A 13,671-nucleotide genomic window follows, 5' to 3' on the forward strand; every position below is an offset into this window, starting at 1 on the left:
TGTCTATGATACGAACCCAACATGACGGGAAGGTGAAACAGCGCGATCACAAGCATATAGTCCGCCATTGTTGCTGTTACATGTGACGTTGCGGTGTGTGACAAATGCTGTGCTGTGATGACATCATCGTTTCACAAAATGTATGGATTGGCCGTACACACGAAAACGCAAAGGTGTCGGTTTCAGATTCATCCACTCTGGGACCCGGTTTAAAGAGCGGTTTAAAGAGCGGTTTAAAGAGCGATTTAAAAACTTGGGGTTTCAGTGTCCCAAAACGCCGGATCCGTCTGGACGAAACGCCAATACAATACAAAATTTGTACGTATACAGCTAAATGTGTCTCCGTGTGGACAGGGCCTTATACAGCTGTGATAAAGTCACATTAGCTGCCACCGCAGGGGAAGCAGCGCTGGCACACACACACACACACACACACGATGCTGATCGCACATGGACATTCACCCATTTCTCCACTCTCCCTTTCATATCCATTTCCCTGTCATTTCATACACTGACACACTGTCTTGTCGTGTCGTCCCTGTGTTGTGTGTCTGTGTGGAAGTAGTCAGTCTTCCAGCGGGAAAACTGCCAAACCGAACGATCGAGCGGCGGACGCTGATGACGTCACGGCCGGGTCGCACCGGCGCATCGCAACCGGAAACTGACGAAACCATTGTCTAGTGTGAATAGGTGTTTGTGTGTGTATTTAAATGCAAATATTATGTGTTCAGTGTATTATGTGTGAATCGATTACGTTTATTATTAATATATATATTTAGAAATGGATTATCAAATAGATTAAGTATTAATGTGTATTAAATGTAGGACTGGGACGATACACCTATCACCCGATTCGATACTATCACGATACTTGAGTGCCGAAACGATATGTATTCCGATTTTTTTAAGAATTGCGATTCTACAAGTATTGCGTTTCGATATTGCAATATATTGAGATTTTTTTTAACACTAGACCATGGGGAAAAGTTAAATCATACACTTATACAAACTGTACATGATATGTAAGATGAGTCATATTTACAAAAACAATTCATCACATCTTTCTGACTTATTTCAGAATAATTTTAGTACTGTATTTCATACAGTACTAGACTCTCTTCATTAAATGATTCAATAACAAATACATTTTTTAACAGTCACTTGTCGCCACCTAGTGGCGAAACAATGTAATCAATAAATGTGTTATTTTAAGTGTTATTTTAAGTTTCTATCAAAAGCTGATTTACTCTATTTTGATCGCTATCGTAGACATCAGTGTTTATATTTAAACTTTAAACTTTTATCCCAGTACTTCTATGATAATTTGAACTATTGTGTCACAGAAATAATGATACTATGAGGATGAAAAGACTGTTTGTGAACCTGTTTCATGACGACGCTCTCAGTGTCAGCGGCAGCGCCAACACAGATTTGAATGTTGCGATGTGATTTTGTCAAAGGTTTAATAGAAAGAGGAAATGGAAGCAGATCGCGTGGGTGTTTGAATCGAGATCACAGTCTTTTAAAGATGAATCGTGCAGCTCTACTGTCTTCTCTCTCTCAGCATATGAGTAGCGCGAAGGCTTTTCAATGCATTCGGTCTCACGTCGCTTTCACGCGTCCACTTGAAAGGGATATTACGTCACTCAAACTCAAAGATAACGACACATTTCATCCTCTGTTGGAACGAAAGTGGTCAACTTCTGTCAACCTCATCTACAGTATAAGCAAGGACAAAAATAAAGCAATTTAATTTGAATTAATATTGATTCTGTAAATCGTTTAAAAAAATTGCGATACCTAGGTGAATGATTTTTTCTGCCATCCTTAATTAAATGTTATATGTCTGAATAGTGTGGCCCAAAAAGGGGGAGGAGTTTGGCCTATATAAGCCAAGGACAAACCTGAAGTCAATACTTGTTTACCAAGGCGATGCAAGAGTGCTGCTCGAGCAAACCCCTAACCCTTAGTATACTGTGGATACCTGATTTTGCCTGTGTATATATATATATATATATATATATATATATAAACACTCACCTAAAGGATTATTAGGAACACCATACTAATACTGTGTTTGACCCCCTTTCGCCTTCAGAACTGCCTTAATTCTATGTGGCATTGATTCAACAAGGTGCTAAAAGAATTCTTTAGAAATGTTGGCCCATATTGATAGGATAGCATCTTGCAGTTGATGGAGATTTGTGGGATGCACATCCAGGGCACGAAGCTCCCGTTCCACCACATCCCAAAGATGCTCTATTGGGTTGAGATCTGGTGACTGTCAGGGCCATTTTAGTACAGTGAACTCATTGTCATGTTCAAGAAACCAATTTGAAATGATTCGAGCTTTGTGACATGGTGCATTACATTACATTTATTCATTTAGCTGACGCTTTTATCCAAAGCGACTTACAATTGCTATATATGTCAGAGGTCGCACCCCTCTGGAGCAACTAGGGGTTAAGTGTCTTGCTCAGGGACACATTGGTGTCTCACAGTGGATTCGAACCCGGGTCTCTCACACCAAAGGCATGTGTCTTATCCACTGCGCCATCACCACCCCATTATCCTGCTGGAAGTAGCCATCAGAGGATGGGTACATGGTGGCCATAAAGGGATGGACATGGTCAGAAACATTGCTCAGGTAGGCCGTGGCCCAATTGGCACTAAGGGGCCTAAAGTGTGACAAGAAAACATCCCCCACACCATTACACAAGCACCACCAGCCTGCACAGTACCTCGGTTGTAACGAGTGGTTATTTCAGTCAAAGTTGCTCTTCTATCAGCTTGAATCAGAGGGCCCATTCTCCTCTGACCTCTAGCATCAACAAGGCATTTTCGCCCACAGGACTGCCGCATACTTGACGTTTTTCCCTTTTCACACCATTCTTTGTAAACCCTAGAAATGGTTGTGCGTGAAAACCCCAGTAACTGAGCAGATTGTGAAATACTCAGACCGGCCCGTCTGGCACGAACAACCATGTCACGCTCAAAATTGCTTAAATCACCTGTCTTTCCCATTCTGACATTCAGTTTGGAGTTCAGGAGATTGTCTTGACCAGGACCACACCCCTAAATGCATTGAAGCAACTGCCGTGTGATTGGTTGATTAGTTAATTGCATTAATGAGAAATTGAACAGGTGTTCCTAATAATCCTTTAGGTGAGTGTATATATATATATTGTTGTAGCTTCTGCGAGTGCGCCATCATTTCTACATCCCTTTACGGACTCACATTTCTTCACATTTTTAAGAATCTGTTTTCTGCTTGACAAATAATCTATGCTACTGCTCACTGACATGCTTTTAAAGCTATTGTTATTTTGGCCTTCAAACACCTTAAATTGCACATGTGTAGATCAGGAAAATCGAACTTTTCCCCCGAACCCCCCTAGCAACATAAATTTTGGGACCTCGGTTTTAATAAAATCCTGCGTACGGCCCTGCCTTAATGTTACCATTGTCTTCTGTCTGACTTTGTTCCCTGTAACTGCTGTTGGTGACGTTCATGTTTCTCAGTCAAGTCAATTTCCTGGGCTTGTTTCGGCTCCTCAGCGAAATAGCAACTAGTGCGTGCATCCACTTCCGTATTTATACCCGCGCCGCGGGGGCGGAGTGTGTGATGCAAGTCACGCACGCCAATTCCATTGGCTCGTTCAATAGTACTGGTAGAGGTTTGGCTCCCTAGCGTGATCCCCATTCAGTCAACGTCGACTACATCCTCCATTCCCTTCTTCAGGGAACGGGGGTCGCATACGCAACTAGGATGATCTTTCTGGCTTTTAAGCAGAAGGAGTGAGAAACTTCAGCACAGAGAAAACTGGCTTGTGAAACTGTTTGTGAACATCTGGAGACTCATAGACCTAATGTAGAGAGATGGAGTGAATCTGGGCTTGATGGAAAACTATTGTGTTCAGAAAACTATTTCACTAAAAGGTTATCTAGAATTTTTGATGAGAAGTGTGCACAAAAACAAAATTGTGCATGTTAATAATCAAGATATACTACAGAATAGCAGCACATATACTGACATACCAATAATGTCTATTTGACCTTTAGCTCGTATCACAACTAAATGTGTTGACGGTTATCATCATCATGACAGAATATGCAGCATCTGATCTGGTCTTGATCATTTTGATGCAACAAATTGTCCAGCCTATTGTATTACTAAAATAATGTATTTGTTATGAATATTTAGCCTAGATATAACTCATTTTTGTATTATTTCATCCCGTCTCACCTCAGTGTCTTCAGTTGACAGTCTGGATCCTGTAGTAAATGATTGAGCTTCTTCACTCCTGATTGTCCAGGATCATTTCCTGTGAGATCCAGCTCTATCAGGTGTGAAGGGTTTGATCTCAGAGCTGAAGCCAGAGCTTTATAACCTTCTTCTGTCACACTGCAGTTAGAGAGTCTAGAACAGAGAGGAAAACATTCAGCTGATTAATCAGGTAAACCTGAACAATATAAATCTGAATGATCGCTCTTCCAGTTGCCTCTACAATAAGGATGCCCCTCTTACTGGTGGTCTACGGCACATTCAGTGGTGTTTCACTGGTGTATTGCATGGATAAATGCAGCGATTCTCCCCTGGGTGCTTCAGCATAAAGAGCAGTTTCCCTATGTATGTTCCCTAGTTTCCGATATTTTTTATGGCTGTTAGAAAAATTAGGAAATGACTAAAGCACTCTTCCTGTGAACTTACATATCAGGAACAGTCACTACGACTGTCTCCATTGTAAGCCCTGTCCCTACTATCCCGTTGGCATGAAGGACTAGCATTTTGGGCATCCGTGGGGTCATAGGAAAGTTACGACATACGGACCCCATTTGTTAGTTTTCGACATTATGTTGAACATGACTGATGTTACTGATGTAACCCTCATTCCCTGAAGGAGGGATCAGTAACGTTATGTACCTCCTACCACAACCCTGAACCATCGCACTGAATGGCCGGGACCCCGCCTCGGCTCCTCAGCATAAACTTGAATGAGTGGATGTGTGCCGCCATCTTATATAGCCGAATGTAGTTGCTGGGAATGTAAATTCCACTGGACGTTTTTCTAGAATTCAGAGGTGATTGGGGATCCCAAGTGAAACTCAATTTGTCAGTCTTTAACATAATGTCTCTGTTTCCTCTATTAAGGAACCCCTTACGTACCCCTCGTACATTAATAACCAAGACTTTCTCTTGCGCTTTTGTCTTTGCATCGCCCTGTCAGTCATCGCGCCTTACTCTCGTCATGTGACTCCTGTGGCTCAACTTACCTCAGTATCTTCAATTTACACTTTATATTCTTCAGTCCAGTGCAAAGCAGCTTCACTCCAGAATCCTGCAGATTATTATTGTTCATGTTCAGCTCTTTCAGATTGGTGTCTGATCCAAGAACTGCAGCCAGAGCTGAACAGCTTTTGTCTGTTAAGTTACAATCATTTAACCTACAAGGAAAATAAATCACATTACAGAATTAGATGGAGCACATTCAATACATTTTTCAAAAAATAAATATTAAATATATTTTCCATTATAATGTTTTAATAAATTATTGGAAGATACAGCAACAACCTATAATGTATATGTACTTTTTTAGCCAGTTTTATAAAAATCTCAATGTTTTATAATATAATCTTTCAGAATTTCACCTTTCATTTTGACAATATAAATAATATCTGTACCAAATGACTGTTAAGGTACATGGTGGTAGGAAGCACGAGGAGACGAGGAATACCAGGAAACCGGAATTTAATGAACAAAACTTAGGAACCACAACACACGTAATACATAAACAAGAACGGACGAAGAATGAGGGAGAACACAGGGTATAAATACAAGGGTGAACAAAGGAACATTAACAGAAGAAAGTACTTTTTTCCCTTCAAGTATGATTTTGAGCTATTATATAATTCTATATAAGTCATAAAAGTCTGGTGTATCATATGATACAAAAGATGCAAGCATTTTTACATGGTCTTTCATATTTTTTCTAAAGGTTTGATAAACTGTCTCCACTAGAAAAATAAAAATTTCAGACTATTATTTCATATGTCAGGCTTTTCATGCTCTTCATGTTCATGATGGGGAATCACTATAGAGTAATGTAGATAAAGACATTTTTCAGATCAGAGCAAAACATGACAAAATATATTAAAAGACTTACAGAGCTCTTTCGGAGGTTTTGATGACTGCCGATAATCTAATGAGACACTCGTCTGATTTCTTGAATTTCTGAAGCTCAAACTCCTCCAGCTCTTCCTCTGATGTCAACAACACAAAGGCTAAAGCAGACCACTGGGCAGGTGAAAGGTCACCAGATGAGAGACTTCCTTTGCTAAGGTGGGTCTGAATCTCGTTCACCAGAGTTTGGTCGTTCAGTTCATTCAGACAGTAGAACAGATTGATGGATCTCTCTGCAGGAAGATTATCTTCTAATTTCTGCTTGATGTACTGAACTATCTCCTTGTTGCTCTGGTCACTGCCGTCTCGCTGTGTCAACAGACCTCGTAAGAGTCGACGATTGGACTGGAGTGAGAGACCGAGGAGGAAGCGAAGGAAAAGGTCCAGGTGTCCATTGTCACTCTCGAGCGCCTTGTCCACTGCAGTCTTGAGAAAATCAATCATGGTTTCATTTCTGTTTTCCTGTTCTGTAGACTCATGATCAAATACACTTGTCTTGTTGATGTCTAGAAACAGATGTGCATAAAGGGCTGCAATAAACTCTTGAATGCTCAAGTGAACAAAGCAGTACATGGTACCAAGAATGATCCCTGTTTCCTCCTTAAAGATCTGGGTACACATGCCTGAGTACACTGATGCCTTATAGACGTCAATACCACAGGCTTCCAGGTCTGTGTCATAAAAGATCAGGTTGTTTCTTTCCAGTTGATGAAATGCCAGTTTTCCCAGTGAAAGGATGGCATCTTTATCCCAGGAAACATCTGGTGTGTATTCTCCATCATATTTTCGGCGGCTCTGCTGGATCTGAAAGCGGAGAAAGTGTGTGTACATTTGTGTCAGAGTCTTGGGAGTGTCTTCAGTGTTTGATTCCTGCAGTGTTTTAGAGATCTCATCAGCCTGAGTGTTTTTCACATCATTATTTCTTTTCTCCTCCAGAATGTTCTGGAGAACAGTGGCTGAAATCCAGCAGAAGACTGGGATGTGGCACATGATAAAGAGACTCTTTGATTGTTTAACATGATCTATGATTGTGTTGGCTTGAATATCATCTGTGAATCTTTTTTTGAAGTACTCTTGCTTTTGTGCGTCGCTGAATCCTCGTATCTCTGTCAGCCGGTCGATACAGTCAGGAGGAATCTTACTGGCAGCTGCTGGTCTGCTGGTGATCCAGACGAGAGCAGAAGGAAGCAGATTTCCCTTCATGAGGTTCGTTAGGAGAACATCCAGAGAGGCTGGTGACGATACATCACGCAACGTCTCATTACAATCAAACTTCAGAGGAAGGCGACATTCGTCCAGTCCATCAAGGATGAACAGCACTTTGAACTGATTCCTTCTTGTAAGGTTCAGTCCTTTTGTCTCTGGGAAAAATTGAGTTATAAGGTCCATCACACTTAGTTTTTCTTTCTCCTTTAAGTTCATCTCTCTGAATTGAAGAGGAAATATGAAGCTGATATCTTGATTTTCTTTTCCTTCAGCCCAGTCCAGAACAAACTTTTGCACAGAGACTGATTTTCCGATGCCAGCGACTCCTTTTGTCAGTACAGCTCGGATCTCCTTGTTTTGTTCAGGCGCTTCAAACAAATTTGAGCATTCAACCTGTATCTCTTGTGCTTCATGACGCCTGGAAGCAACTTCAATCTGTCTCACCTCATGTTCAGTATTTACCTGTTCACTGCCACCCTGAGTGATATAGAGATCTGTGTAGATGTTATTCAGAAGTGTGGAGTCACCTTGCTTCGCCATTCCTTCAAACACACATTGATACTTCTTCTTTAGGCCACATTTCAGCTGATGAATGAAGAACAGCTCATCTACACAGGAACAACAAATAGATAGATTTAGTTTTAATTTTCTCTCCAACGGGGCTGGACTGGGACAAAAAATCGGCCCTGGCATTTTGGCCCAGACTGGCTCACTACATATGATCATGTAAACCAACTCCTATAACTTAAAACCACTAATGCCATATAATGAGTGAGTAGGAATGAGTAAGAGTTAACAGATGTATAACTACTAATTGTAAAATACAATTGAACTTTACTCTACAGTGATGAATCCTAAAACAAGCTATAAGCTGCAGTGGCGTAGCAATACCACTGTTTCACACAGGATATTTGGTAAATCTGTGGTGAACGGACCTCTGTCCCTCTGGGGGGGTTCGGGGGTGTGCTTCCCTGTAAGAACATTTTGTGCTTTTTAATGTTAAATTCATCAATCTGGTGCACTTTGAGAGTTAAAAATGAAGAGCTCCAACCCATATTCAGTGTGCAAATTGAACAAACAAAAACTCAAAACTCTTTTAGTTGTAATATAGTGTCTGTCTACATTACACTACTACATAATAATAGTTATAATATTAATCCCACGACAGTAATATATATTATATTGTAAATATATTTTGTACATATATATATATATATATATATATATATATATATATATATATATATATATATATATATATTGTAAAACAAATGCACTGAAAAATAAAAGAAACTTTCATAATTAGTTTTGTACTAATTTCCATACTTGAAAGAGATAAACACATGATCTTTTATTTTGAAGGAAACTGCATTGAGCCTTTATTTTGGCGGAAAACATGGTTTACAAACGCGTCTCATTACAATTCTAGTAAAATGCGTAATCGTCAACTATGCAGATGTGGAAATAATGCGTAACTGGGTAATGGGTTCCTACACTCATTCACTCACTCTCTCCTGATCCTCCTCACTATCCTCATCAGACACTTGAAGGGCCTGTTTCTTTTCTTCACGCTATTCTCTGCACATTCCTTGTGTTTCTTCTCCATCTCTCGGACTATTTCTACAGATACACAGTGACACTGCGCGCTCGCTCAGAGCCCAGAGGGGGAGGTGTTTAAAGATGTGATTGGACCAGCCCAGTGTCAATCAAGAAAATAACCAATGGGCCGCTGATCTACGTGCTACATGGGCCGGTCTGTGAGAAAAAAAAAAACAACGCTGACTTTTTTTGTCCAATGCATTACACCGACACAAAGATCCCAGCGCCGCCGATTAAGAAAAACTAAACGAATGGGCCGCCGATGTACGAGTTTTTATGGGCCGTTCAAATAAAAAATATATATATTTTATATATGTACATTTATACATTTATACTCCTACATTTCTAAGAGACAATCAGACAGATGATCATGAGTCTCTTACCTTCTAGAGCATCAGCAGCTTCATCTCGCTTCATCTCTCTCAGGTAATGTAGTGTGAGATCAAGAGCTGCTGATTTGATACTGGATCTGTTCTCATTAAAGTCCTTCACAAAGTGTTCTGTGTTCTCATTTTGTAATATTTTCTTAAACGTTTCTAGTTCAATCTTCAGAAATTTGATTATTTTGCTCTCAAGATCCTACAAACAAAATTAAGAGAAAAGACAGAATAACACAATTTAAGCCAAATTGTACATCTACATTTGGTCAACACTACTTATCTGTAAAAAATAAATCCAGTTAAAAGACTAACATGTTAACCAGCTGTTATTTTTAACAAATATAAGAATAAAAAATATATAAGCGCTTAAAAGGAAAAATAGTGAGCTGGAGGAATTACATTAAATTACTTTTTTTCAATAACATACATATATGTTTTTTTAAACGTATAAAAATATGTTTTCCTACCTGGAAGATCCCTAGAAGATCGTCTTTGAAATTCTCGTGGTTCCTGTGAGTCTGAACGTCTGAGTCTAATGTCTCATATTGAAGCCTGTAATCAAATAAATCAAATAAAATACTGATTTTCCGGGCAAAATATCACAGATAAAAGCATTAGCTGTGAATACTCTGTTAAATATTTGATCTGATTAAATGATAAATATTTGATCTAAAAATGTTTCATGATTGGTATTCACTGATACAACTTTTAAACAGTCAATGTGTGACAAAAAATTAGAAACTCATGAAATACCTTTTATTAGATGATGGTGTTTTCTCACTGAAGTATGGTGGATCATCTTTAGACTGATCACTCTTCAGAGACACAGAGCTGGACACATGTGAGCCTGATCTTACACTGATGACACAAAGAACACAGAGAGAGAGAAAACAATTTAGTAAAGGAGGATCAACTGTGTCTGAAACACATCTGTGTCTTTATCTAATCCTCCACAGAAATACACACACACACACACACACACACACACACACACACACACACACACATACACACACACAATTTACAGTTCCCTTTCGAAGGGAACTCAACAATACGTCAACGACGCTTTGGGGAACGCCTCAGGCGTGACAGGTGTCTGAAATCACTATCAAATCACGTCAATCATATTGACCGGCGACAGCCCGTGAATCATTAGCGTGAATGATTAACGTGCGACCTGGAAGTATAAAGGGGCGCCTTGCAAACATGACAAATCATCTCATCGTCTTCAGGGACTGTCTGTTTGAAAACGCTACTCAATGAAACGGTAAGAAAATGAAATGTACAGCACACGAGTGTGTTTTTTCCTGCCTGGGAGAAGAGCGCGCACGAGAGGTTCTCGAGGGAATCCTCTGTGTGAACTGTGAGCGTTTTTCTCTTAAAACGCTCCGCTCTCGTCTGGCCCTCTTCTCGAGTGAAGGGGGTTCAACGTCTGGTCCGCGTGGTCCCGCTCGTGCCGAGGCAGAGCGGCGACTTGCATCATGGGCTTCCAGATAGAGCTCATCGATCATCTTGAGAGTCCTGTAAACCTCTCAAATGATTCGACGGCTGACGAGGGCGAACTGCAGGCACCAATGGTTTCCTGCAGTTGCTGCTCTTCAGGACGAGCAGGAGATGGTTGAGGAGGTTTATAATCAGGTAGATCCTGAACCCTCTCAGCCACCCTGCCCCGTGTGTGCAGACCTGGTGGATGTTGTGGAGCGCGCCGCCAACAGGCTGTAGCTGCCATGGCGACGCGCTAGAGGAGAGACCGCTCGCGGTAGGCTTGGCGATCGGTTTCTCCCCTGCCATACACACCAGCTCAGGTGAGCCTTCCATTCCTTCCTGATCTTCACACGGAGATCGAGAGGGCATGGAAGAGCCCATACTCTGCCCGTATTCACCGACATCAGCGGGTTAATTTCGCTGATGTTGAGGGGATCGCAGAGCATGGGTATGTGTCGATGCCGCCCATTTGACGAGTCGTTTGCGAACTATCTCGTGTCTGGGCAGGCGTCGACACTGAGAGCTCCAACCCTGCCATCCAAACCGCTAAAGTCAACAGCACGTTTGAATGGCAGAGCATACACGACAGCGGTTCAGGCTGGTGCTTCCCTGCACACTATGGCGGTGCTGCAGGCATATCAGGCCGACCTGCTGCAGGATCCTGCATACCGCTGAGATCCGGTTCCACACCCAGGCAGGCGGGACCGTACGAGGACCGTAGACAGGGCCAGAGATCCAGTGTCGCCTCTCGTGCGCCCCCTCCGTGGAGGAACAGGGCGCAGAAGAGGCGTGACTCCCGCAAGAAGAGGGATCTGAGGGAGGTTATCCAGCACAAGCGCACACAGTGTCGCTGATGGATAATCTCCCCGGAGGGCTTCATTAAAAAGAAATCCAGCCCTCTCCTCTCTTCTGACTCCCCAGACGTTCATTACATCAGGCCTGGGGCTGGGCCTATGATAAGAACGATGTTCCAATGGCCCGCCTAGGTTTGGCTAGTAGAAACGCCTCTTTCAGGCATGTAAAGTGGTGGACCCCAGGGTCATAAAGAACTATCTGGCGAGTCTTCACTCCGCACGCCGCAGGTGAGCTGACTGGTCTTTTAAGAGTAATTTTTTGTGAATTAAAATTCCGAGATGTATCTCTCTACAGACCTCGTTCCCTGTATAGAGCTATGGGGTCATGTCAAGGTAATAAGGTAAGAGAAGTTTCCTGGATCATTAGGGCCCTGAAGTTCCCCGTTAGGTGGCCAGAACGATAACTATGTTAGCCTTCGGGCTGTTAGCCACCTCAGGGTAGAGTAGTTGGTCTCTCTCTTAGAATTTTTTACTTAGAGTGTTGACTGACGCTAGAGCTTCAGATAGATCTTATGTCCGGCCCACGGGTCCGTTGACTTCTTCCTGAGTATTTCGCCCCTTGAGCTCTGTTTGGGTTTCATTAGGCTGAGCGATTCTGCAGCCCTTTTTATGGAATAATACAGACTATATTCTTTAGTAAGGCTGTGGCTCCTCCGAGCCCTCAGATTGATCTATGCTTGCAGGCTGGCCCTCACCAGGGCCGCCTCTGTAGCTGGCCTAGGCTGTGCCAGGGATAATAGAGGCGCTCTGCTAAAAATTTTAGCATTTCTTCCTCTGACCCTTCACTGTGTGAATGTTGATTTCTAGCATCCCTGTATAAACAGCCTCCTCCCGTGGGAGTCGTTAGGCCAAGGCCCGCCCCCTTCTCTGCATTCTGGGGTGACTAGAGTAATGCAGCGTGGTGCTGAGGATGGTTTGTAAGGACATGGTAGGCCTCAAACAGGCCTCCGTGGTATATATGTCTTTATTGAGCAGGGTTAGGCCGTCTTTCGCTTCACGAAGAAGACTGGGTTTCCTGCCCGACCCTGCCATGCAGAACTGGCCTATGGATTTAGGCCGCCAGTTTAGGCTTCACTCACCTCGCTGAGCTACTGCTCGAGCGCTAGGTTGTAGGTGGTTGGCTTTCATTCAAGCCCCACTCCCCTAGGTTGGGCACAGATACATTTCTGTCACCCCTAGAGCCGCTGGCAGGCCCGCACCCTGATAACCTCAGGGTGAGGTGTGAGTATTCCCCTGTGATACAGGGTAGGTCTTAGCACTTCACTCCCAGTTCTGTTTTATCCCACCTCGCACCACTATGGCTCGGGTCGAGTATGAAGTAAGCTTCACTTCTTCTTTGGTCGAAGTACGCTCCCCTGAAGCCAGAGCATTGCCCTGAGCTGACGCCCATGCATAGATGGTAGGCCCCTGACTAACTGGGGCCTCCGTTGAGGCAGAGTGGCGTATGTTGTACTCCCCTTGTTTTAAGGGTACTAGCTTTCTTGCGGAGTACACTGCCATGGGCAATGTGATTAGGCACCAGGATGCTGTAGGCGCTGTGTAAACAGTTTTTTCTGCCAACGAAGGCTGCGCCATTAGGTAGTAGGCCTCAGCAGGCCTCCTTGATTGGACAGCCCCCCAGAGGGCACTGTAGGCCAGCTCACTTTACGTGGTTGGCCTTGGTGGTTCGGGCAGTTGACTCACTGATGGGTAGTAGGCCTTAAACAGGCCTCCTCGGAGGTGAGTCCCAACATTGTGGGACATACCTTATAGCGCTACTGGAAGCCCATTAGTGAATTATGCTGTGTAGTATGGTTTCCAACAGTGTACTTTATGGCAGAATATGACTTGCTATTAGCTAGTAGGCCCGACCAGGCCTCCCTGATAGGCGAGTCCCCAGCTGGCTGGCCTTAGCAGGCCGCCTTATACTTTCACCCGGAGGGATCAGGTAGTAGGCCTCTCCGGGCCTCCCTGTAACGCTCCCTAG

At 42.9% G+C, this 13,671-nt stretch overlaps 1 protein-coding gene across 3 annotated transcripts in view; it reads right to left on the reverse strand.

The window, feature by feature from the left end:
* LOC143710574 (NACHT, LRR and PYD domains-containing protein 12-like) overlaps nucleotides 1–13,671 on the reverse strand; it is a 156,372-nt gene that overhangs the window by 138,887 nt on the left and 3,814 nt on the right. For all 3 annotated transcript variants that reach the window (XM_077201495.1, XM_077201496.1, XM_077201498.1), the window contains exons 3-8: nucleotides 10,120–10,224; nucleotides 9,834–9,918; nucleotides 9,370–9,565; nucleotides 6,165–7,995; nucleotides 5,275–5,445; nucleotides 4,247–4,420 (exon numbers count right to left, since the gene is read on the reverse strand). In XM_077201495.1, coding sequence (XP_077057610.1) covers nucleotides 4,247–4,420; nucleotides 5,275–5,445; nucleotides 6,165–7,995; nucleotides 9,370–9,565; nucleotides 9,834–9,918; nucleotides 10,120–10,224 — 2,562 coding nt within the window. The remainder of the gene's footprint in view (nucleotides 1–4,246; nucleotides 4,421–5,274; nucleotides 5,446–6,164; nucleotides 7,996–9,369; nucleotides 9,566–9,833; nucleotides 9,919–10,119; nucleotides 10,225–13,671) is intronic.

Source organism: Siphateles boraxobius, unplaced genomic scaffold (genome assembly GCF_051911475.1).
Source record: "Siphateles boraxobius isolate OS27281-9 unplaced genomic scaffold, OSU_SipBor_1 48, whole genome shotgun sequence".
Classification (NCBI taxonomy): domain Eukaryota; kingdom Metazoa; phylum Chordata; class Actinopteri; order Cypriniformes; family Leuciscidae; genus Siphateles; species Siphateles boraxobius.